General features: G+C 37.8%; 1 protein-coding gene across 1 annotated transcript; it reads left to right on the forward strand.

Annotated features, from left to right (window-relative positions):
* The first annotated feature begins 3,672 nt into the window (after nt 1-3,672).
* ppp1r21 (protein phosphatase 1, regulatory subunit 21) lies at nt 3,673-25,251 on the forward strand. The gene is made up of 22 exons (XM_036583136.1): nt 3,673-4,455; nt 5,868-5,936; nt 6,373-6,519; nt 6,997-7,098; nt 8,051-8,215; nt 8,383-8,441; nt 9,143-9,237; nt 9,606-9,658; nt 11,038-11,187; nt 11,397-11,498; nt 11,594-11,682; nt 11,999-12,135; nt 12,945-13,037; nt 14,461-14,588; nt 14,977-15,129; nt 15,442-15,534; nt 17,056-17,307; nt 17,583-17,618; nt 18,810-18,926; nt 20,250-20,348; nt 21,042-21,170; nt 22,713-25,251. Exons 1-22 carry the CDS (start codon nt 4,402-4,404, stop codon nt 22,740-22,742), a joined length of 2,352 nt encoding a protein of 783 aa, XP_036439029.1. The 5' UTR covers nt 3,673-4,401; the 3' UTR covers nt 22,743-25,251.
* The last annotated feature ends 1,101 nt before the right edge of the window (nt 25,252-26,352 follow it).

Genomic DNA, 26,352 nt, shown 5'->3' on the forward strand with positions numbered 1-26,352 from the left:
CTGTACTAATACTGGGTAGGGCCTAGCTTTGCTCTCAAAACAGCCTCAATTCTTCATGCCGTGGATTCCACAAAATGTTGGAAACATTCCTTTAAGATTCTGGTCCATGTTGATATGATTGCATCGTGCAATTCTTAAAGATTTTTCAGGTGCACTTTCCTGCTGTGAATCTCCCGTCCTACTACAATTCTATTGGATTCAGATCTGGTGACTGGGAAAGCCATGGAAAAACACTGAACTCGTTGTCATGATCATGAAACCAGTTTATGATTATTTTTCTTTTGTGACATGGTGCATTATCAAGATGGAAGTAACCATTAGAAGATTGTAAATTGTGGCCATGAAGGGATTCACATGGTCAGCAACAATACTCAAGCAGGCAGTGGTATTCAAGTGATAATTGGTATTAACAGGCCCAAAGCGTGCCAAGGAAAACATTCCCTACTCTGTTACAGCACCTCCACCAGCCTGGACTGTTGACACAAGGCAGGTTGGGTCCATGGATTTGTGCTTTTGGTGCCAAATTCTGACCCTACCATCTGCGTGCCTCAGCAGAAATTGAGATTCATCACACCTGGCTATGTTTTTTCCTGTTTTCATCTGTCCATATTAGGGGACATTCCACCAATTTTCCAAAATTTCTGAATAATTTGTTCATAGTCTGCTGTGAAATAACACCTTTCTAGAGAAACTTACCAAGTCAGAATTGTTCACAATAGCGATGATGGGAACCAGACGTCTGAAGTATTTAAAGCTTCTACAAGCTACCTCACAGAAGCTTTTACCTGAAATGGTTACACATATATTATCTGATTCCTGAGAAGTTGTTTTACAGTTTTTTTTTCTTTTACAATTTTGAGAAAATTTTAGCCTAAAACATTTTTAAATGCCGTTCATGGTGGAGAGGTTCATGCGGGCCTATGTAAAGCAAAATAGTCCCCAAAGAAAACTTTTTTTTTCCGCATATACAAACTCAAAGCAGAAGTATGTTCACTGGATATTTTAAATTGTAGATAAAATGGCTATACTTGCATTGTATCTATCATGACCCCTGGTTCCTATCACCACCATTATAAAGAATTAAGTTTCTCTACAGTGTGCCATTTCACAGCAACACACTCTGAATAGCTTTTTGTTTACATCTCAACAATTATGCAGAAATAAATACAAAAAAAATTCTCTTTAAGCACGATTCATCATACCAGCTAAAATACTAAATTCATGTTTCCATTTTTCTTAAAGATGTAAAAAAAAAAAAAGAAAAGAAAAAAAAAGTTTTGCTTCTAAAATGTCTTCTGTGTTTTGATTACATCACTGTGCACCAACAGGTGGGTAAAAAATATACATCAATAGCATCATCTTTTACTACCCCTCCTTCCACCACCCCTTTCTATCAATGAGAGAAAATGGTCAGATTTCTCAGAGACCCTCCCTGATTTTGTGTTTTACTCTAAAATTTTTTAATCACGTTTTTGTCAAAGACTGGAGAGGGTCTATTTTAAAATAAGAGCACCTCCTTGTCTTTACACTCATTGTCCATTTTAGCAGCTCCTCTTACATATAGGTGCACTTTGTAGTTCTACAACAGAATGTAGTCCATTTGTTTCTTTGCATGATTTGTTATCCCACCTTTTCCCCATTCATCAGTGGTTAGGACCCCCACAGGACCACCACAGAGCAGGTATTTGGGTGGTAGATCATTCTCAGCACTGTGACACTGCCATGGTGGTGGTGTGTTAGTGTGTGTTGTGCTGGTACGAGTGGATCAGACACAGCAGTGCTGCTGGAGTTTAAACACTGTGTCCTTCATCAGTGGTCACAGGATGCTGCCCACAGGACACTGTTGACTGGATATTTTTGGTTGGTGGACTATTCTCAGTCCAGCAGTGACACTGAGGTATTTAAAAACTCCAGCAGCACTGCTGTGTCTGATCCAGTCAGACCAGCGCAACACACACTAACACAGCACCACCACGTCAGTGTTACTGCAGAGCTGAGAATGATCCACCACCCAAACAGTACCTGCTCTCTATTCGTCCTGTGGGGGTCCTGATTCCTCCTGAGTCTGGTCCGCATTTATTCCCTCATTCCATATGGTGCTTCAGCAAACCTACACATTGACACTGTCTTTTAAACAGCCTATTTAAAAGACATAAATTTAAACAAGTACACCTGAAAGAGTATTAGTGCACCCTGATGCACTCCTAAAGAGACACTCCGGCCAAAATGGAAAGTGTAACCATCACCACATCTGTTGTAAACATGCTTGTTTACGGTGCTGCAGTAGTCTCTAGAGTGACATTTTCCAGTTTAAAGCCTTCTGATGATGTATCTTTGGAGAGGATACATGAGGGCGAGGTGTTTGAAATTTTTCTTGTCTAGCTCACTAATGCAGGAGGAAGCCAAATAGTTAATGTTATTTATAGAAAGCCAGGTATCAGATCTGTATTTATAGTCTCAGCATCAGTGCATTTCTTTGTCACTGTGGAGGGATTCACAACGGCTGTATGAGATGTTTGTGTAATGCATGCTGGGTAGTGTAGTGAGGGAACACTGATGGAAAAAAGGCAAAAAGTGTAAAATATTGTGAATTCTGTAAAACTAATGAAACTGAGGGATTCTCTGCTGCGCTACAGAATATTAGATAGCATGAAAAACATCACATTAAATTCTAGAAAAAAATAAAGTTACCAAGGTTTTTTTTGTGGGTGCCACAGAAGATCCACTTTTGGTTCCCTAAAGAAACTGGCAATGGATTGTTCTTTAAAGATCCATTTTTGAAGCTGAGATGGGAGTGTGAAGAACATTTTGAAGCTTAAGGGACCTCTACACAATGCAAATGTTATATACCAATTAAAGGTTTTTCTTAATACAACTGTACAGCCAGGCTAAGGACAATTTAGTGAGTTTTATTAAGAGTTCACCAGCTATAAATCAGAGAAACAACGTTTTCTGCAGCCTTACAGCAACAGTGAAAATGTTAAACAGCTTCACAGTGAGCTATTTGGGCTGGGCCAATTCAAGACGTGTGACAAGACACGTACTGCACCGCTGAATGGACTTCTACTGGTGGTTTACTGTTTCTGGCTTTGTTTAGATGCAGTCTGTATCTTAGATACCTGAGACTAAAGTAAACCACATATAATTACGGAAGCCCATTTCTGCCACTGGAAAAATATACATAGCCATGAGTAAATCATAATGAAAAAGTTTTGCATAGTTATGACATACTATCTCATAATTATGACATAGCATCTTATTTTTATGACTTGCTATATCATAATGATGAAATCCTATCTCATCAAGACATTGCATCTTCTTATGGCTTATTATCTCATAATTATGACTTGATCAATTATGAGATTCTATCATAATTTTCACTTAGTATCTCATAGTTATAACTTAATATCTCATAATTATGACTTACTTTCTCATAATTATGACTTAGTATCTCATAATAATTACTTAAGAACTCAAATTATTGACTTACATCTCATTATTTTCTCATTATTATGAGAGAGTAAATGATTGAGGCATTCAGTCATAATTATGAGAGACTAAATCGCGGAAAACTGTCTCGCTGTTATGACTTACTAAACAGGTATATATTTTTTCTTCCGTGGCGAAAACGGGCTTTTACATGTAATAACCCGGCTGAGCTACTTGTATTATGAAAATTGTTTTGGAGCGGTCACGTTACCACAACTTCACTTTCCACTAGCTTCATCAGAATTTACCTGCATCGCAAACTGTCCCACTGCCTTTAAATAACTCTTCTACACGACGACATCCTTTTACTGAACACATTTACCAGTTGTGGTGATTTGTAATTCGTTTTTATGATAAGAGTCCACTCGAAAATATTTCGAGGAGGCGTCAGTCTTCAGTGTTATTGTTTAGCTCTCTGGCTAGCCAGCTAACTTTAGCGTCGGTAGCGATTTCAGGCGAAGGTAACGTTCGCGTTGGCATATAACCAGTGAAACGAAGGTCTGCTGTGTTTTTATTTGGTTTTATATGTTGTCATAATATCTGGGGAACCGCTGTCATGGCTTATTTCATAACACTTGATTAAAAATGTCACTAAAATGTTTTCAGCTATTGCTAGCTAGCTAATAACCGGCTAGTCACAGCGCTGCGTCTATGACCGTCTAGTCTAGTCTAGTCTGCTCTGACCTGCAGTTGTTTGACTGCAATCCTGTTTATATGACTTCGGCTTGAACCTGTTATCTGTCTGCCAAAGACATGCTTTAGCGTATCTGTGGTCAGCCTGTGGTTAGGCTAAAACGGAATTTACTCATCGTTTAGCTTGAACTCCGAGTTTCAGAAGCTGCTGGAGCAGACAGTCCAATTAAGCATTTCAGAACAGTTTACTGTACATAGCTTACGAATCTGGATAACACAATGGCTGCAGACCTCCAAGCCAAGTACACCAAGCTGGCTCAAGAGTACTCCAAGGTAAAGTGCTTTTGATTTCCAAAGAGTGTGTCATGTAAGGGAGCTGTTTTGTGGTTTTGACATCTAGAGTTGATGTGTGATGTATGTGAATGACTTCAGTGTATAAAGGTTCAGCTCATCAGCAGTGACAACACATCCAAATCAGAAATGACTGTACACACTAACTCATCTTTCTTTACACATAGTTAAAGTTATTTATTAGGGAAAGGCATCTGTGCCACCTGTTATACTACGGTATAATAACATACTTTCTAAGACCATTTAATTTAATTTTTTTCTTTTCAGCTTTCAACTGTTTATCATCATGGCTGCACCGATATAGAAATTGTAGGGAGTGAAATCATATATTTTTCATATAAGTATCCACCAATGCTGATACATAAAGGTAGAGGTGGCTGATATGACAAAAATATAATATTACGATACTTCAAGAAATGTTCACAATACATATCATGATGATATTTATATTTTGAGACCTCTGATCAGTTGGAACTGAGAAAAAAAGAGCCAGTAGTGCAACATTAAAAAAAATAATCAAACATTTTGAATACAGTAATGTTTATTCAGTGTTTGGCCAACTGTGTTGCACTAAATTCAGTTAAACGTTATTAATTTTTCTCTGTTTATATTAAATCATGCAGTTGGTCAGTGTCCTACACCTACTGACGATATGCACGACATGTTCAGGAAAGCATATTGAATTGTGACTTATCACGATAACGATATATATTGTCATGTTGACCAGGCCTACATAAACATTTATAAAATGGAAATTGGGTCTAAATGTGGATTAGCACTACAGAGAAATCTAATATTTTTTTCTTTAGGGTTACAAAATGTAGTAAAATGACAAAAATGCCGACGCCTAAACATTCTGCTCTTCCCAATACAACAGATGTATCATCAAATATTGTTTTGAAATATCATAATATATAATAATATATAATATATTTGAAATCTAAATGTCTGTCTCTTGCCGATTATTTTTTAAAACCAGTTTCTGCCGATACCGATATGGTTCTGATTTTATTGTGCATCTGAATTTATCAAAAACCTGCCAAATTTTTTTCTTTTGGAGCTTTTGGTTTTTATTTTTTCCCAAAATGTATTTACTCTGTTTTTGCACAAGCACAGTACTTTCCTGTGTAATTAATAGGTAAACCAGAGCGTAGTCATGTGGCAAAAATGCTGAGTCTGCAGGCCCTGTGCTTCATAATTGATGGGCTGGCTTCATGGGGATTCAGGGTATTTCCTGGAATGCTGTTACTTTGCTAACAGCGTCCTGCTTCCTGACTCTTTTCAAAGCTTGAGCTTGCTTTCTTTGCTAATCTGTAAGTTTAATTTTTAGATACAGTGAAACGTACAGGAGATATCACTGTTGTAAATGTGTTTGTTTTTTTTTAAATATACAGCTCAGAGCACAGAACCAGGTTCTGAAGAAGGCTGTGGTGGATGAGCAGGCCAATTCCAACTCCTTAAAGGTAGCCCAGTTACATCTTCTTTCTAATTAGCGCTACACAATATGGACAGAATACTGAATGGTAATTGTGAAGTGCCTTTCAATATATTACGCTCATGTTGGTGAACTATTAATGTGACGTGGTTAATGCCTGGCCTGTGCTATTTTGACTAAAATTAAGATTATGCTCACAGCACACAATACAACATTTAGTGATTTGTTAGAGAGTTTGTTTACATAGTGCAAGTCTTGAGGATATCACTGCTGTAAAGGCCAGTACTGCAGTAACAAATGACGTGGTGTATTGTGCAGTCCTAATTCCAGTATACTTTTTTTTTATAAGAGCAATTTATTTTGCTTATTGTTTTTAGAAGTATATTTTGTTTTATGGAGAATTAATTGAGTGTGTTTTCACCATCTCATGCATTAATACCCTTATGTTTGCCACCTTGCCTCAGGAGGAGCTAAAGCAGCGCGAGCAGTGCCTCAGAAAGGCTGAGCAAGAGATGGACAGCCTGAGCTTCAGGAACCAACAGCTGGCCAAAAGAGTGGAGCTGCTGCAGGAGGAGCTGCTGACCAGTGAGGCCAAAGGCAAGAAGAGCAAGGTAAGTTTGGCAGAAAGTTGAATCCAGAGCAATGTTTAAGCAATAGACTGTTATTTTGCTATATATGCGATAACCTTAATTGTTGAACACTGCTTTAACATTGGCCACTCCTTCCATCAAAAAAGTAGTAACCTTTTGCTGTGCAGAGCCGGAAAACTGTCACACTATCAGGTTCAGCCTGGCTTTTTCAGTATTTACTAGCTTAATGTTGAATGTTGAATGTTGTTTTTTTTTCAGTCAATCTGTAAAACATTTCACAGCCCATCTTGTTTGCTAAGTTGTATTCTGTTTGTTTCTGGCTAATTCCAGTTTGTTTAGTCGTTGTGTTACAGCTGCCCACCAAAAGCTTGTTTAGGATCAATGACAGGTTCAGAATTGATTTAGTCCTGCTGTCACACTCTTCTTCAGAATCTGTCCAAACAGGCTCCAGGTCAAATATTATCTTGATTTGAGTGCATGTTTCTGTTCCTCTAACAGAATAAAGGAGACTCCCCCTCCCAGCCAAGTTTTCAGACCCAGAGTGTGTTTGATGAGGACTTGCAGAAGAAGATTCAGGAGAATGAAAGGCTTCACATTCAGGTAGGTAATGAATAAGCCTATATAAGGGTGTGACCACTTACCAGTGCTGCCGAGGTTGAACAACCACAAACAGATTCTGTTTTGATGGGATAAGCATGCTTTTTCTCAACTACGATTCATTTGGTTCTCAACCTCACCACTCGTGATGATGTTTTTGGCCCTCGGGTTCACCATAAACATTATACTTCAGGCCCTCAAAACATACATTGTAGGCACCCCTGAACTGGACTATCTTAGCGACTGTTTTCTTTGCACTGCAATGTTTTGGGTTTGTCATTTGTATTTATATTATTATAATATTTATATTATAAAATATTAAATTAATAGTTATTGTTTTAGTAAAAAGGATGAATTAAGTATGAATTTTGTTTTGTTAAAAATAATAAAGGTTTTGGCAGGTTTTTAGCAGACATGCATGCATATATCTTCAGGCATGTTGTTTGTAGTTGATCCAACTTTTGTTCTGAAATCAAGGGTATTAATAAGGAATTTGCCCCCCTTTTCTGCAGTAACAGCCTCTACTTTTGTTCAGTGTTGGAACATTGATGCATGGATTTGATTGCATTCAGCCTCGTGAGCATTAGTGAGGTCAGGTACTGATGATGTATGATTAGATCTGGAAAGCTACTCTAACTCATCCCAGAGGTATTGGATGGAGCTCCATCAGTCTAGATAACACAGTTCCACTGCTCCTTAGCCTAATGCAGTTGGGCTTTATACCCTTTTAGCCAACGCTTGGCATTGGGCATGGTGACCTTTGGATCATCTGTGTTCTATTGACTGTTTTTCAATGGATATTATACAAACTGTGTGCGCAATTGAGCGCCTGTCTCAGCAGTGGGTGCACCTTAAAGTAGCTGAGTTCACTACATAGGAGAGCCTGCAAGCTTCTGAATGTATGGTGTACTTATGGAATAAATTATTAGTTGAACCTCTGTTCATCTGCGTTCAGTTCTACGAGGCAGACGAGCTGCACCGCCAGCAGGAGGCACAGCTAAGAGCCAGATTGGAGCAGCTGGAGAAGGATGCTGAGCAGCACCAGACTGTTGTTGACAACCTCACTAGCAAATACATGGACACGATTGAGAAACTGCAGAGCGACAAGGCTCGATTGGAGGTATGGCGAAAAGATTAGAATAGGTTGAAGGGATGTGTAAAACAGGGACTGAGCAAAGCACCTGGATGTTATTTAGAATAGTCAAGGCATCTTTTTCCATAACATGATTGAGACATTACCAAAAGGTTAAACTGCAGCGTTGTGTTACTGAAAATGTTCTTTTGTAGATTAAGGCTCAGACATTGGAGAGGGAGGCCAAGGAGTGCAGACTCAGGACTGAAGAGTGGTATGTAACAATTTTCTTTATTCCTGAATTTCAGCATCTGATCACTGTCCTAACAAAACCTTTTGTCTATGAAATGGGAACTTTACTGGGGAAGGAATAAAACTTCAATGTACATTAATGTAATGAGATTTTCCTCCAAGTCATTTTGGGCATTTTGTTGCTCCAACATGAAACGTTCATTCATTGTAGAGAGCAACTAGTGTTTTTACATGTTTTAAAAAGCTTGGAACAAGGTTTTTATGTTAAATCGATTATATTCATTAATCCATTAAATCCGCTCATACTATGTAGTCTACCTACTGCTTACAGTTATCAGCAAAATATCTATAAAAGGCCTTTTAAGTCTAATGAAATCTTTTAAGTAGTTATAACATAGTCTCTGCCCAAATGTGCACAGAGCATCTGATATCTGTAGTAGGTTAAGCAGGTCACAAATGTCTGGACAATGCACCAAACACTCTGATTGGGTGAAGTCTGGCCTGTGAGTAGTTATAACATATTGCCATTGCATATGACCATTTAACCTTTCACTAATCTAAAGCAGAATACATAGTTGGATTCCTGTTTTAATTCCTGTTTATTTATCTAAATCATCTCCAAATCATTTTCTCTTTTTATTTTTTGAATGCCCAAAATTGAAAGTGGAATCTGTACATGTGTTAGCTTGGATCTGACTGTGTTTTCTCCTTGTGTTTGTGTAGCCAGCAGCAGCTGAGGAAGTATCAGACTGAGCTGAGCAGTCAGCTGAAACACAACAGCAGTGTGATCCAGGAGAAAGTGCCCTTCAATGACACCAGTTAGTATAGTAGTGCATCACCCTTTCACTTGATAAAATAGCCTTCATGGAGCTTCACTGTGCACTTGTTTCATGAGTGGAATTGCCATGCACTAAAAGTTAGAGACACACAGTTATAAAAGTTAAAGACCACCCTTCATTTATTTGATTTCCAGTCAAAACGGCCTTTAAGCACATTCATTTCTGAATAGCGGAATGTTGTACTTAATGGCTGTTTTGAATTAAAATTAAATAAATGGTGATCTCTGAAATCACAGAATACAATATCTTTCATGATTTACCATTGTTTTGTGACTGTAGGTAAAATTAGGTGATTTTTTTTAATATGTAAGATTTTTTGTAACCGCTTAATTTTCTTCTTTCCAAAGAATACAATGACTACAACAGCTTGAATGTTCCCCCTCACAACAGAAGACATCAGGTAAGGAAGTGTGGTGATTAAAAATATTACATGTAATACATTGTTTATTATATTTAACACTTGTGTTCTGTTCGGGTCTGTGGGACCCATTTTCAGTGTTTGCCAAAAGAAAAAATGATGCGGTTTATTATGATTTCAACCCCAGATTCCTTGGCCTTTGCTCGTTTTCTGTGAAGAACATATAAAATATCACATTTTCAGTGCCTTCACACTGTACACCCCTCCACGTTTATATTACACATGTGCTGTTGGGATGAACCTATGGGGAATAAAAGTGTGGAGGTGCTGTGTACCTTTGCTCTGTTCTGTTCCTACATGTCCTGCTATTAGTGTGTGTGTGTCTGTATATATGTGTTTGTATATATACACCGATCAGGCTTAACATTATGACCACCTCCTTGTTTCTGTGCTCATTGTCCATTTTATCAGCTCCACTTACTATATAGGTGCACTTTGTAGTTCTACAATTACAGACTGTAGTCCATCTGATTCTCTGCATACTTTATCAGCCCTCTTGTACCCTGTTCTTCAGTGGTCAGGACCACCATGGACCCTCACAGAGCAGATACTATTTGGGTGGTGGATCATTCTCAGCACTGCAGTAACACTGACCTGGTGTTGGTGTGTTAGTGTGTGTTGTGCTGGTATGAGTGGATCAGACACAGCAGTGCTGATGGAGTTTTCAAACACCTCACTCTCACTGCTGGACTGAGAATAGTCCACCAACCAAAAATATCCAGTCAACAGTGTCCTGTGGGCAGCATCCTGTGACCACTGATGAAGGACACAGTGTTTAAACTCCAGCAGCACTGCTGTGTCTGATCCACATGCACAACACACACAAACACACCACCACCACGTCAGTGTTACTGTAGTGCTGAGATTGATCCACCACCCAAATAGTACCTGCTCTGTGGTGGTCCATGGTGGTCTTAAAGTATGCAGAGAAACAGATAGACTACAGTCTGGAATTGTAGAACTACAAAGTGCACCTATATAGTAAGTGAAGCTGATAAAATGGACAATGAGCGTAGAAACAAGGATATAGGACAGTCATAATGTTGTGCCTGATCGATCGTGTGTGTGTGTGTGTGTGTGTGTGTGTGTGTGAGAGAGAGAGAGAGAGGGTGGACAAGATGTGCAGGCTGCTGACTGGCTACAGCTGCTGAAGGAGAACCCCACACTGGCCACTTGTGATATTTTAAACATCTGGTATTTTTACATAAATTGTTATGGCTGTATTTATTTGAAACGGCAATAGTGCAGTGGGTTCATTAGACCACTGAGTAACAAAAACATGATGACCGTATAAGGGTTAAAAAGTCAGGGTGGTGTATAGTGAGGTTTAAGAGATTAATATCCTGTTACTGTGTTTATAGCTGAAAGCTCGAGATGCGGCGGGGCAGGCTGTGAGTTTTGTACAAGATCTGGTGTCTTCCCTCCTCAACTTTCACTCGTACACGGAACAGAGGGTCCACATTTACCCTCTGGACTCTTCCATTGAATCCATATCTCCCCTCAACCAGAAGGTAGACACCACTACCAACATACATGCTTAGGGATTTTTGTGTTTGTATTCACTTTTTTGTTTACGCTTTTTTGTCCTACCTAAATTTAGTTCTGTTTTTGTAGCGTCTTCCCCTTCCCCATCCTCTTATGCCTGCGCTGAGATTTATTCACTTCTTCATTATTGTAATAAACAAATTTAACTGCCATTTATGCCTTTTCCTCTTTGCAGTTCTCTCAGTATTTGCATGAGAACGCAGCATATGTTCGTCCCCTAGAGGATGGATTGCTACAAGTACATCAGAGCATCACAGAGGACACAGTCACAGTACTGGTAAGCATCTTTGTTTTATGTTTAGAACCACGTTCACCTTCATATTACATGTTTTTGAAAACATCTCTATACCTCCTGTGTTTTCTTATTTGAAGGAAACAGTGAGCAAACTGCAGGACTTTTCCAAATCCTTTTCTACTTACACAAGCTTTCTGCAGAAGATCCTGCCTTATCAGCTTAAAAGGTCAGTTCTCTCTGTATTTGCATAAAATAAGAGTATACGTAATTTTTCTATTTTGTTTATATCGTCAGGTCAAAAAAAAAAATCAATTTTTGTTATTTTTGGGCTGCATCATGGAAATTTTCTTAGAATAATTATTTAGAATAAAATCGTGTTTTTGCTTCTCTGATAAACTTACTATTTTGGAGATGCAAGATTTTGTTCCAACAGTGACGATGTATTTAAACAAAAACCACAAATCCCCTCCTCGTTATTTTAATTAGCTAACTTTGTGTCTCTTTGTCTCTCTCTTTTTTTGTCTTTCTTTCTCACTCTCTAGCCTTGAGGAGGAGTGCGATGTACCTCTCTGTACAGCTTCTCTAAACGCTAAGAACCGTGAGCTACAGAATGACATGAAGGCTTTGACTGCTGTCTTTGAGAAGCTGCAGAACTATATCAGCCTTCTAGCCTTACCTAGTGAGTCCTGTACTACTGGCACAAAAGCGCAGCTAATCATTATGCATCTTGTCAAGTTGTAGAAAAAATTTGCTAGAATGACCCCCATCAGACTTTCTGACTTACACCAAAATATCTGCAAAACACTGTGACTTGCAACAACCGTGAAAATAATAGAAAACATGTATAGTTTGACAGTAGGGGTGAGTTAAAATGGAACAAATACAGTAAGATGATACTTAAAAAAATTTGCATAGTGCTTGATCTGTGTCACAGTGTTTAGTTTTCCTGAGGTCTGGTAAGGAGGAACAAACAGTATGCACCAGCAGTGCCACATTAAACAAATACTGTCAAAAAGTATGATTTGAGCTACTTTTATTCAGCATTTTACATGCTGCAATATACTAAATCCAATTAAACGGTCCTAATTATGCTCTCTTTGTAATGAAACATGCAGCTGGTAAAGTCATAATGTCCTCCTCTATGTGAAAGGCTCTATAGATTGTGCTCTTCTAAGGGTCTATGTGTGGTTTTGTTTCTGCTGTGTTATATCATCGCTGTCTTATCAAAACCATGTAACTTTTGTTAACGACATTTGACCAATAAAAATAGAAGTAATTGGAATATAAAGTAGTTGGAATATAATCTTTTTATATTGTTTTATAATAAAAGTTTTTTTCTTCTTCTGTAACATTTCCGTTGTGGAGATGCATGGTTTTGTTAGGACAGTGACAGTATTAACTGTCAGTGTTCGATTTGTTACTTGATATTTTAATTGGTTGATTAATGAACTGATTAATCTTCATTGAAAACGTATATGTTTTTGGCAGGTGTGCGATCGGATGCTATGCCTCAGAGTAGCTCCAGCGCTGTCTTCACCCAGCTGGCTGCCTGCTTACACGGATTGCATGACACCACCAAGGGTGAGGCGATCTGACTCCCGGCCAGATAAAGGGAATCAGTTACTTGGTGTGCTGTCCTAGATAGGCAATATTTGTGAGCTGTTGTTGTGAGGCGTGTTGCATCACCTTTAGATTAAAACAAGCTCTCTGTTGCACTGTATGCTTGTCTACAATGACGGCACACTTGAGGTAAAGCGCAGTGGAGACGAGTTATTCCCGCTGAATATAACCTCTCGGTTTAGCTAGACTGACATGAGCTGTTTTCACTACGCTGAGATAGTGTGAAATGAGCCTTACTGCTATATTAAGCTTGGACTGACACTGTGTTACTGTTGCAGTTTCATAGTAACTGCCAAAACATTCTCGTCATATCACTGTGTTGGTGTCAATAAATCACACTTAATAGCCTGTAAATCACTTCTTGTTAAAAATACAGGCCAAAGTTTAAGGTTAACTGTTCCTTTACTGTTCTTATAGCCTATTGTAGTTATTGGGCTATGTTGGATTCTATTGTAAATAGGATTTGTTAGGATTTGTATTTGACAACTTTGATATAACTTCAATTTTGAATTTATTTAAGCCCACGTTCATGTACAACATGATTTAAGACTTATCTGAATACACAGATTACAAACATGACAGATATTATTTATTGTTGTTCATCTTAAAGCTGCAGACAGAATGTTGTCCGAAGTGTAAACTCAGATTTTTCAAAATTTGGACCAGTGTGGGAACTGAGGGCTGATGCAGATATAATTCTGATGTGCTCCTTAATTGAGGTATAAATAAAGTTTTCAATAAGTTTTGGTGGGAAACTTACCAACTCAGAATTCTTTACAGTGGTGGTGATAGGAACAAGGTGTAACAATGTGTACAACACAAATATAACCATTTTTTTTGTGTTGGTTCCCAATGTGTACAGCTCAAATATATCCATTTTATTTGCTATCAAATGACCAGTGAACCTGCATGTGCACATTGTGAGTTTTATATGTAACTTGATAATATAAAATACCGAAAAATCCAAAAACACTCAATTTTCTTTGGCTTCTGTTTTTCCTTACAGTGTTCAAGAAGTATCTCTCCACCATGAATGGCCTTTAAAAAAAAATATGCTTTATGCTTTTTTTTAAACAATGTCTCAGGCGTCAGACAGTGTATTTATAAATATTTCTTGTCATAACTTTCTTTGAGGGTGCTTTTAATTAAACTCCTCAGGTATCTGTTTCCTATCATCACCAGTGTGAACAATTCTGTTTCTGATTATATTCAAGTTTCTCTACAATGACACATTCCAGCTAGATGGATTACTGCACTTCCATTTGCACTTTCTGATGCCATCCTCAATCGGCTCAAGCTTATTGTGTGTCACTTCTCTCTGTCTTTCTCGCTTTCTTTTTACTCTCTCTTTCTTTGGGTCACTCTTTCTTTACCTCATCAACAGAGCTCTCCAAGCACTACAGTCAGAAAGTAACTCTGGAGCAGGAGCTGCCCACTGTCACCCAGAAACTGCGCACCACCAATGAGTGCTTACTCTCTTCCCTGGCCTCTCTGACCAACAGCACTGGCAAGGTGAACCAGCAGGGGACACTAAAGAACACCAACTTGTTTCAGAAAGTGGTCATTGTCAAAGTGGTGCAGTGTTCCTCAAAGTGTGAAATGGGGTCTTTGGGCAAAAATGCCATCAAAAGTTAGAAAAATACCCCAGAAATGTCAAATGAAACTTGTCTAATTTGTTACATTTTGAAAAAAATCCCTCATAAAGCTTAAAAATTCACTTAACAATCAAATTCAGAATGTTAATTTCTGATGCTGTTTCAAATGTCACGCTGAAAGCAATCGTTCTTGTAATGCCCTGCCTCCAAAGCATTGTATGAATTTCGTTTGAGAGTAAAAGGCATGCATATAATACCTGTCAGGGAATAGTTATTATTGTTATTTATTCATTCCTTTTTTCCAGATTGCCACATTTTTCAGCAACAATCTTGACTTCTTTGCTTCATCGGCTGGTTATGGGCCCAGAGGGGGTGCTGGAAGCCTCAACCCACTGCAAGCAGAGAGCATGCTTAGTAACAAGAAGAAGACCTCTGCTTACATTCTCACTGTTAGGAGGGTCAGTGCAATTTTCTGTTTACTGTTACGTGTCATTATGCCATTGATTGGATTTATTGTGTAAGAAAAATATTATGTATTTTAATTCATGTTAAAGTGTTGTAAACTGGTATCCCACCATATTAATCTGGGAAGCACTGTACTCTAGATTTTTTTTTCTTTCATTTTGAAAGTAATTACAGAAAGTCTCTATTCTGAAATAAGCTTACGGTGGGTTGACCAATGGCATAAACCACACTGTGAGAGCCAGTGATTTTTTTGTGTTGTGGTTGTGAAGGGAGTTCTCACTGCTTATGCCTCTCTTTGGTTTTAGGCACGACCAGAGACTGTCCCATACACAGAGGCTCTGTCTAACCGCCGCATCCTGACCAGCTCCACGGAGAGCAGGGAGGGCCTGATGCAGCAGGTACTTCTGAGTTTAATACTCATTTTGGTGTTTTGCTCTTCCTCTCCAGTGGACTGGAGGAGTTCTACCTACATTGTCTTTAGAGTGCAAAAAATAAAATATGGGCTCATCTGAATTTTGTCTTTGGATAGAAGATCAGAAATTCACCCAGCGCACTGGGGGTGGCCTAGTACAAACTCACCTTAGTATTTGTTAGTATCCAAACTCATCTTAGTATTTGTTTACTTAATGAGATATGAGAACAAAAACAAAGAAGCCCTGCAGAGATTTTAAACAGTTATGAAAAGAAAGGTACTTCTTCGACATATATGATGGCATATACAATCGTAATATGGTCAAAAGTCAAGGATTGTTGATTTTCTAAGTGCGAATACATCAACACATCCTCTACAGGAAACACACTTCTGCTCATTTAAGGCACAATTACTGTTTAGTTACTGAATAAAACATACTGGGGGAAAAAAATAAAACAAGTTATGGCACATTTTTATATTTTGGCTTTTTTTATACATTAATCTAAACAGAAAAACAGGAATTATGCACTAAAACTTTATTCCCTGTAGAGGATGTGTTCACTTAAAAAATCAACAAAATATGTAGATTGACTAGGGGAGTTCAAACGTATACAGGTGACTGTAGATATGCCACCTTTTAGGTAGTTATGTAGATTGTTTGAAGTAGTACTGGGATTTTCAGTTTCTATACAGTACTTTGAAAAGTGCTGATATTTGATACCATTTTTAAAACCATGGTAGGGGGTATCTTCAGTAATTGGTAGTCTCATGCAAATGACTGACTAAGCCAAATGCATTAAAAAAAATTGCTTGACTAAAAATGCAAAATGAGTGTTGGTATCAGTTCAAATTTTCAGAATATCTTTCATACTAAATTGAAATATTTTTAACAACACCAGTTTGGAAAAAAATAAAAAGTTGTTTATTATGCCTTTTTTACTTTATAGTACTGTGCAAAAGTCTTGCTTTACTTAATTTCCAGTCAAAAATGGCCATTAAGCCCTTAAAATGCCAGTTTTATTACATATTAAGGTTTATTACTCAGTAATTACAGAGACTTTAATGCAAACTGGTTGAGCTACTCTTAGGTCATAAAAGTAAGTAATAAAACTTTAGGCCTGCCGGCAGATCCTGGCCGTTTAAGAGATTAGATTTTAAGAGAAAAGTTATTAATTTGTCAGCATCATAAAAAAGCAGAAAACAAAAATTACACAGAAGTGCATTAAAGTTAATAAATATCACCAATATCAAATATAAATGCTAAGTCAGTTTTCTCTTTTAGGTTTCAATAATTTATTATTTTTTTTTTACTTATTTTGCTTTGAGTTTCTGCTTCCTTCTTTTGCAAGTGAATTATGTTACATCTAATCTCCTCAGAAATATCTCCTGTGAGATGAATAACCTGTTCCTAATGCCTGTTTTGAAAATGCATATATTTAGATAGCAAAAAAGGGCTAAATACCCACCCCTACTGCACACAGTCTCACACAAGCACATTCCTCTGCAGGTACAGCAGAGTCAGGAGAAGATTGCTCGTTTGGAGCAAGAGAAGGAGCACTGGCTGCTGGAGGCTCAGCTAGCTCGAGTGAGGCTGGAGAAGGAGAGCCAGCGCATAGCCGAGCTGGAGGCCCAACTTTCGGCAGCTTTAGGGGGGGACAGTGTCACCACCTCCTCCCAGACTGGCTTCCTCACCCCAGCGTGCACTGACCCAGAAACAGAAGAGAAGACGGGCGGAGAGGTGTCTCACAGCACCAGTGTGGTTAGTGCTACTCAAGGGCTTTATCACCAAAGAGCTGCAGGTTTTTGAACTGCACAACTGAGCAGGACCAGGCTTTCAAAACCTCTTCACAGAATTTTCTGGGTCACCCAGTTAATGACTTCCTATACATTATGTTTGTTGCGTATTTATCCAGGATCTGCATACTTTCAGCGGTAAACTGCAGAATTATTGAAATAAACTTTTTTTAGTTTAAGTAGCCTTTATATGTTTTAGAATCCAGATAAGTATCTTAATTTCATTTTCTCAATCATCAGGTTGGAATGCTAACCACAACCCCCACCAATGAGATTGTAAGTACAAAGAGCATGGAAATTTAATATTAATGTTGTGTTTGTATGTATGAATGATATATATCTCTCAGCAGGAGTTAGCACTTCTTTAGATTAAGTTACTCATTTGGACTTTAGATGGTCTTCCTACTGATAGAGGCTGAGAGGTTCAAATCCAACTTTTTGTCCCAAATTGATCCAAGTACTTTAATGTTGAGTATCATCCTACAATGATCCTATCTGATATTTGTATTGTATATATAATACAGCCACAGTTTTGAGTGAAAGATATTCTAAACTGCCAATTAATAGTACAGTAAAATTGCCTCCTTTTTAATATATGCATAATGTAACTCTGATACAATTTGTTTCTTTGGGCTACATTTATAAAACTGACTTTTATATTATGTTTAATTTTGATTATCGTCTAGTTTGACCCCCATTAAAGCTTATATTAAAATTATGCACTGAAATTATAGCATTTTTAATGTGCATAGTGATATACTTTAAACTGTCTGCTTAGTTTTTTTGACTACCTACATGATGCTTAAATGGTATACAATAGTGTTGAAGCATAATAGCTGTTCACTTATGTTTTATGCTTCGTTGTTTACACATAGTTATATGTATTACACGTTTTTACTGTCCAGTAATAATTCCACACTACTGTACATTTAAACCGCTTGTTGATCACTGAAATCATGCGTCACTGCTGAGGCACGTCTACCAAAGTGCCGTAAACAGAGTGCAGAAAAGAAATAGGAATTGGAATTGGATCAGGATTAATACAGCCGATACCTGATCCATTAAAATATACCTGGAACGACTCAAATCTTGATCCTCTAGGATTGGCTGAACTATGGATGGCAGAAATGTGTCTTTTACCTTTTATACCTTTCAGCGATGAGATAGTGGGATGATTTTCTTACTTTTGTGGAGCAGTCAGATGTCATATTTACAAAGCTACCTAAGGGGTTAGCACTTCCTCACTATGTTTGTGCTCTGAGCAGTTGCTGGCTTTAAAATTATTGTAGGCTGCTCGACAGGAAGTGCATCTAGCTCTCGCCTTTGTAGTAAGACTATAGTCTTAAAGATGTTGCAAGATTTAGATGTTAAATTTGATTACATATTACTTAATGAGATTTTTGTGGTGTAATAATGATGTTACTAGTTAGCAGGCAGGCCTGACCCATGCCTCTGTCTGTACTGCAGGTTGGAGATGAGGAGTCCCGGGAACATCTGATCAAAACTCACTACATGACGCGAGTAGCTGAGCTCACCACTCAACTTCAGATGTCTGACAGCAAAGCTGTGCATTTTCATGCAGAGGTGAGCAGAGCTGGGCTTTTCCCCTAACTTTCTTCTTTATAAATTACACAATGAGCAAAGATTAGAACAGTGAGTAACGCCTCTTGGGATTAGAGGATGTAGTATGTGAAGTAAACTCCACCACAGCTATTCCATTCTTCCTCTTCTCTAGAGTTGTTTGCCTTATGTTCAGTCTGAGCAGCTAAATCAGAATTTTTTTTTTATTGTGTGCTGTGACTGCATGGGCCAGTCTAAATCTTAGACTGACTGATCATAGGTTGGCCACATGAATCACTATAGCATTTACAACTATAGGATATCTGCTATAGGATGTACAGATTTACATGGGCTTTTTCCTTATTGTCTTTTGAAATCAATTTAACAGAGTAGCCATTCCTAAACTGTAGGTAAACTGTTGGAAGTTCAAATTTGAAAACATTAAATGCCTCTTTCAGGTTTTAGGATGGTTACTGAGGACATGTTAATTTCGGTTCTCAACAGGAAGAGAGAAGTTAGAAAGATAAAAAAGTAAATAGTCCATCACAGCTGTCTGTGCTGTTTTCACAGGAAATAATTAATAAAAGCACTATTGAATGGCATGTACATCTGGTTTCCTGCTGGAGACAGCTTGCCTTTATTGTTTTTTTCTCATCTTTTCCTCTTTCAGTCTAAGTCATATCCTTCTTTTACAGCTGCAAGCAGACAGGTGTGATAGAAAAAATAGGTTTGATTGCAGCCCACGTTTTGAATGCTGTTTGCTGTTATACTCTGATACTCTGTTATATTCTGATTTTTGTTGTATTTTTTCCTGTGGTTGTTAACAGTCTTATGAAAACCTTGTGTGTATTTGTTCTTGTATCTTGTTCGCTAAAACACTTGTAATTATTTGATCTCATTTGGAGGGAGCCCCATTTACTTCATGTAAAAATACAGAAAACACAAGACGTAGTGAAACACAAGATTGTAGCGCTAGTGAGGCCTCCTTTTGGAGAATTTTAAGCCTGCTAAATGTGAGTGAGTTGCAAGCCAAGTCCATGAGGTGCTTCACATCGAAAAAGCAGGTACACTCTGAATTGAGCTGGGGGCCTTAAAATGTAACCACTGTCTACTTATTTGATAGCTTTATGCAGCAGAACTCAGCTTAAATAAATTGGAATTCGATGCATATTCCTTCAGTACTGTGAATGATTTTTAGTGAGGCAGAGTCTCTGAGCTAGCTGAGCTTTTACTTAATGACAGTAGGGGTGGGAGGGGATGTGAAATAGGGTATTATTTTTATATATTTATTCTTTATACTAGACAATATAACAATATCATTGTCTCATCATTGTTTTTCTACTGTAGTGCCGGGCACTGGCTAAACGTCTGACCATTGCAGAGAAATCTCGAGAGACTCTAACTGAGGAAGTAAAGCAAGCCAATCAGAACATCACACGCTTGCAGGTAATCTCATTGTATTCAAGAGTAAAGCTTCCCAACAGAAATATATGCTGACTTGTGCATTTAAAATGCCATCACTAATGAGGAACTGCATCTTCACTAGCTCCTTGATCCACATGACAAAACAATTGTATGAAACTCACAGACACTGAGCTACTCACTAGCACCATCTGCTGGAAAAATAATTGGTTGGGCAGCTTTAAAACATTCGGAAATTGAAATGTCTGACCGCCACTCTTTCAGTTGTTAAATAGTTAGTAGGGCCTTACGTCTGTATTTGTTAGAATTTATGCAGTTTCCATCCGACCCCAATTGTAATGAAGCAGCCAAGACATATTTGGTGTCCCTTTTTTTTAGTTTTACACTGAATTTATGAGGCTAATGTAGCTGCAAGCAGTGGGAGGTTATAGCCAGCCGGTTAGCATTGTGCAAACTGCATGTCCTGTTACCTACATTAGCCTTGCAGCTCCAGTGCAAATCTAAATATGCAAAGTACAGACACAAACTTGTCTTTGCTGATCAGCGACTACATTTCAGGTTTGATGAAAATTACATAAATGCGATATTTGGTTGAGCCACTGCTTTAGACTGTTCAGTTTATGTAAAAATGCTAAATGTAATGGGTATTAATCACCTCCATTAACTCCTTAAATCTATAGTCAAAATGCAAACATATGGATGTGCTTTGTTGGACAGGATGAACTGAGCACTACCAAGAGGAGCTATGAAGACCAGCTGAGTATGATGAGTGATCATCTCTGCAGCATGAACGAAACTCTCAGCAAACAGCGAGAGGAGATCGACACGCTCAAATTAGGCAACAAGGTTCGCTCCTTACACTTTGCCTATTCCTTACAGATTTTCTAATATTTTGCATAATTCAATCATTGAGATTTGAACAGAGTTAGAATGAAACTTATCAACTTCAATTTCTTTACAGTGGTGGTGATGGGAACCTGCGGTCACAACTCAAAAAATATTTCCATTGGGTACTATTTAGTCTGACAGCATCCTGCATATGCCTCTCCACCATGAAAGTATTTAGGCCAAAATCTTATCTGAAGACTATCGTAAAACAGTGTCTCAGGCATCCGTCAGTGTATTCATAACCATTTTGTCTAATAGTTTACTGTGAGGGAGCTTTTAGAGGCATTGAACTCTTCAGACATCTGGTTCCTATCACCTCCACTGTGAACAATTCTGACTTGGTCATTTTCTCTAAAACAGAGTGTTTCTCATCAGACCACTCTGAGAGCCTGTTTACACCTTGCATTCTCATGTGTCCAGATTGTGTCTAGATAAACTTTGGCCGGATTCCATTTACATTTTTTCACTGTAATGCGTCCCCTGTGTCACCAGACAAGATCCGACTGTACTTTTCCTGTGTAAAAGGCACATCAAAACATGCGCCGTTTCCACTTTACTTTTGTTTTCTCTTTTCCCGTTATGAGTCAACAAACTTGGCTTGGACTCTTTCATCAGCCTGGAGTGCATGAAGGCACTTGGTTTGTGGCTAACTTTAGCCTTGCAGATCCTCCATCTTTAGTTAATGCGTTAAGCAGGAGCATTGCTGCTCACATGATGGTATACGGATCATGAAACCGCATTCTGTTAAAACTTAAATGGTAAAGTTAAATGGTAAAGATCTGTCTGATCACTTCTGAATGTGGTTAATTGTAATCCGATCACATGGGGAGTTTACACTTCCAAACGTGATCACCAAAACATGTTTATGGTAGGTGTAAACAGGTTCTCTGTGACTGTTGCTTGTTACAGATTTAATTGTGCAGTTTCTTTATTAAAGTGGGTAGAATTTCCTTTAGTATTTAAGGTATTCTAGTTTTTACTACTTTCATATTTTTTCATTTAACTACTCATTCAAGATAATAACATAAGTAGGGCTGTCTTTTATATCAGTAATCAAGTAACTACTGATTGTTTTGACAATTAATTGAATAATTAATTGAATAAGCAGTGTTAGTCAGTCAAAGATTGAACAATATTGTGCAGAGCCCTTCACAGATTAATTTTAATTAGATTTTAGTCCAGCAATTATGGTGGCCCTACTTATAAATATGAGTTTCTCCAGTTTTCCTTGTGGATGTTTTTCATAGAAATTCCTGATTTACAGATATTAAATATTAAGTTACTCTGTGTACTCTCATTTTAAATAACAGGTACACCATGGGGACAATCTAAATCTTTCATGTCGATTTCTAGGCAAATATTGTGCATTCAGAAAACATTTTGCTCACTGCGATTGCGTGTATTTTCTAAAACTTGCCTTGTACTTATAGATGAATGTTTGGGATTTTGTCTATTAGTTTGATTTAAAGAAGCCTTCCTTTCTGCATTTGACCCATCTAGGGAAATTCCAAGAAGAACAAGGGCCGGTAGTGGGGTCTGCATTACTTGTTGTGGAGGAGGAGCTGCTGGGACCAGACACAGTGATCTGACCAACACCGGGGGCACATGGCACCCAACACCTGCTCTGTTGTGTCAAACTGGCCAAACTTGACTTTGCGCTACATTTCTATACAAATAGTTGGTGAAATGCTTCTTTATATGTGTGAGGGAGCAGCTGCTTCATTCTATATTCGTTGGGTCAGAGCAGTTTGAGGTGTGGATGTTTCTTTCTGCCCAGTTTGTGTGTGTTTGTTGTGTCCACATGAAATTCTGTAAGTTCCTATGTAAAGACTATGTTTGTAGCTTTTTGTTTGTCTGTTTGTTTTTTGTATTTTTAATAATGTCTTGAGTGAATGAGTGTCTGTTAGTATGCGTGATTGTGAGGCTTGATTTGGGGCGAAATTTCCCAGATTTACAGAGACGAGGCTGCCTCAGACCCAAAGAGTGAGCAGGTGGACTGCACAATATTATTGTGATTATATTGCAATTTATTGCAGTTGTAATACGACTTAAGATGTCATGAATGCATTGCTAAACATTTCATGTGATGTGGCTAAACGTAGGGCATTCATTCAAGTCTCATGGCCATGTTCCATCCACCATCTACATGCAGGATTTTCTGGTACGAATTGTGTGAATATCAGTTAGTCTGTAGACTGGGAGAAATCTATGTTACTTGAGTGCATTCTAGGCTGCTTTCTGACAGTTGCAGGAATATTACAGTGCGCTTTCAGAAATGTATCTGAGATTGGTCAGTGTGCAGAATTTCTTATTGGAAAAAAAGATGATTAGATAATTTTTGGCAAGTGTTGGCATCTGAAATGTAGGCAATACGTATCTTTAACATTTCCCATCATAACATTACAAATCTATTAAATCTATTTCTACACATTATACCTTATTTTAAAGGGCTCATATCATAGAAAAGACAAATTCCCTCACCTTTTTAAAATTCCCAGTTACCCAGAGTTCATGTGAACTTTTTTAAAATCTACCATTCATCATTCAGTCCGTACAGTCCCTATATGGAAACTAAGCTGAAAAAAGGCAGTTGTTTCTGTTGAGTGTTTCAGCCTGGACTGCTTTTTTATATAAAGCAGAATACAGAACAAACAGAACGCAGCTCATTTATAAACATCCGTCTTAAAGACAAAGTGATGAAAACAGGATAGAAGAAAAATGGACATTTTATCAAGTGAAATCTTGGCAGATAATTTAGCTGAAAAGAACTAATATTTCACTTAATACGATCACTTTATAAACTTTCAAATGACTAGAAATCTATTCTCACAATAAAAGAAGACAACTAGACAAAGGCAAGTACATAATGGGAAATTCTAGACATACAGGCCTTCATTTAAGATGCTTTCTCTTGCTAAGAAATTGTTTTTGCAGTGCATTCCTGCTTTCTGTACTGCATGGCAGAGGACAAAGTTGTGATAATGATTTTAAAAATGATGTATTGTGCTGCACTAGTGAGTGAAACACACATAAATCTCATCTAAACACATGTTAATCCTGTGCAGAAGACTAGTATGTACCTCAGTAGTGCTGATTACTCACGCATGTAGCCAGAGGAAAAATCAGATGTAAAGAGCGTAATATTATGATGAAGATGCTCTGTTGTCGGTGATCACTAAATTGTTATGAATATGCACTGAGCAGATTTGTCTGCAAAAAAAGGAATCATAAGTGGATGATGAAAAGGGTTAATGTGAATGGTAACACTACTGAAGGGCAGCGTTCCTAAGGCTACAAGACACTTACATAAGCCTGTGTACAGACCGCTGAAGAAGGCCTATTTCAACAAGCGTTAGTTGTCATAAGACTTGCTGAGGTGAATTTACATCAGAATTGGCAAAAGCAGCCTTTATGTTCATGTAGGTGTCATGTGGCCTTACGTTTGCTGCCCCTCAGTAAAATGTTACCATGTGAATACATTCAGTTTGTCTCATTTCCATTCATGTACTGTCTTTTTTTTATTCTCTTTATTAAGAAATTATACTACCAATGTTTTATGCAATGGCTTTGAAAAATGTTTCTCTTTCAACCAATGAAATCAGTGTTGTATATGATTAATGTGCTCATAAGACTCATCAACCAAACATGACGATTATCAGACAACTTACAGAACAAGACTTAATCCACTCCGTTTAAACTGTGTCTGTATTCATGCAGTTTTGATGACTGGTATGTTTGCAAACTTGTGATTTTTATTAAATATGTTGGCCCAAATGCAGTTCTAAATGTGAATCACACATGAGAGTTTACAAAGTTCCACACAGCTGGTTGGTCCGCAAGTTTACAGAATTGTTGTTTCAGTGAGGCTGCTTTACATTCTCCTCCCTCCAGACTGTACACCGTCTTTACAGAACTGCCTCTGGGCTGAAGTGTTTGTCCGTTTAATCCCATTCGGTTACTGACCACATACCAAAAACGTGTACTTAGGCAAATTAAACATGATACACTTGTGAAGTAAATAATAAAATTGTCAAATTTGCATTTTGTGTTTTTTATGTTATTGAAAAACAGGAAAAAAGTCAGATTTTCTCTGAAGCAACTTAAAAGCAGGCTTGAGCATCTGTCAGATGGAATTTAATTTGATTCCCTTCATTCACTTTGAGTTGAATTTAGTACAGGCTTCTCTCGAAAGCATTCGATTATATATAAAATACTACATGACAACAGGTCCAAAATTGTTGAATTTGAAGACCCTGAGTTTAAGTTTCAGAACTTGCTCAATGTCTTGTGAATTTACTTAAAACTGATTAGTCTTCTTTATGTGGCCCTCTAAAAGAGACATCTTCAGAGTCTACATCTGTGATGCAGTTTAGAAGGAAGTTCCACCCATCCTGTATAATTAATATGTTAGTATGTGAACAAAATCATTCAGTTTGATGTGAAATACTGCATTCATGAGAAACTCAACAACTCAGTATTGTTCACAGTGGTGTTGACAGGAGCCAGACGTCTGAAGTGCCTCTAAAAGCTCCCTCACAGAAAGTTATCACATAAAATGGTTATGAATACTCTGCCTGATGCCTGATACACAGTTTTATTGTAGTTTGTGAAGGTTTTGGCTTCAAACATTTTAAATACACATATGGCGGAGAGATACACAGACGAAATAGTCCCTAAAGAAAACTAATTTTTCAGATGGACCACTATTTTACTGTCATCACTATTACATATAAAACCTCAAAAGGCATGTAGGTTCACTGGTCAATTTAGTAAATAAAATGGCTTTATTTGCATTAAGGCTATGTTAGACACCATGCCCTCTGGTTCCTATCACCACCACTGTAAAAAATCTGAGCTGGAACATTTTTCTACAATGAACCTGTCCACATCAAACCACTCTGAATGACGTTTTTTAACATCTCAATGATTCAGCTATGCAGAATTTTTTAAAATTTGGTGGAATTGCCCTTTAAGCCTTCTTGTGGTTTAGTTTCAAAACAGATCCAACAAATTCACCACCAATAGCAGTGCACTGAGCAATGCAGCATGTATGTAGAGTATGATAGTATGTAGGATGCTGTCCCAGAGCTTCTGAAGAAACTCATCAGCTCAATCTAAACTCTTTAAACTGAACTCTTCA

This window comes from Colossoma macropomum, unplaced genomic scaffold (genome assembly GCF_904425465.1).
Source record: "Colossoma macropomum unplaced genomic scaffold, Colossoma_macropomum, whole genome shotgun sequence".
Taxonomy (NCBI): Eukaryota; Metazoa; Chordata; class Actinopteri; order Characiformes; family Serrasalmidae; genus Colossoma; species Colossoma macropomum.

Coding starts and splice junctions, on each gene's coding strand:
- ppp1r21 (XM_036583136.1), top strand. CDS start 4,402: ATGGCTGCAGACCTCCAAGCCAAGTACACCAAGCTGGCTCAAGAGTAC. Junction 9,238..9,605: donor AGTGCCCTTCAATGACACCA/GTTAGTATAGTA, acceptor TTCTTTCCAAAG/AATACAATGACTACAACAGC. Junction 17,619..18,809: donor CAACCCCCACCAATGAGATT/GTAAGTACAAAG, acceptor TCTGTACTGCAG/GTTGGAGATGAGGAGTCCCG.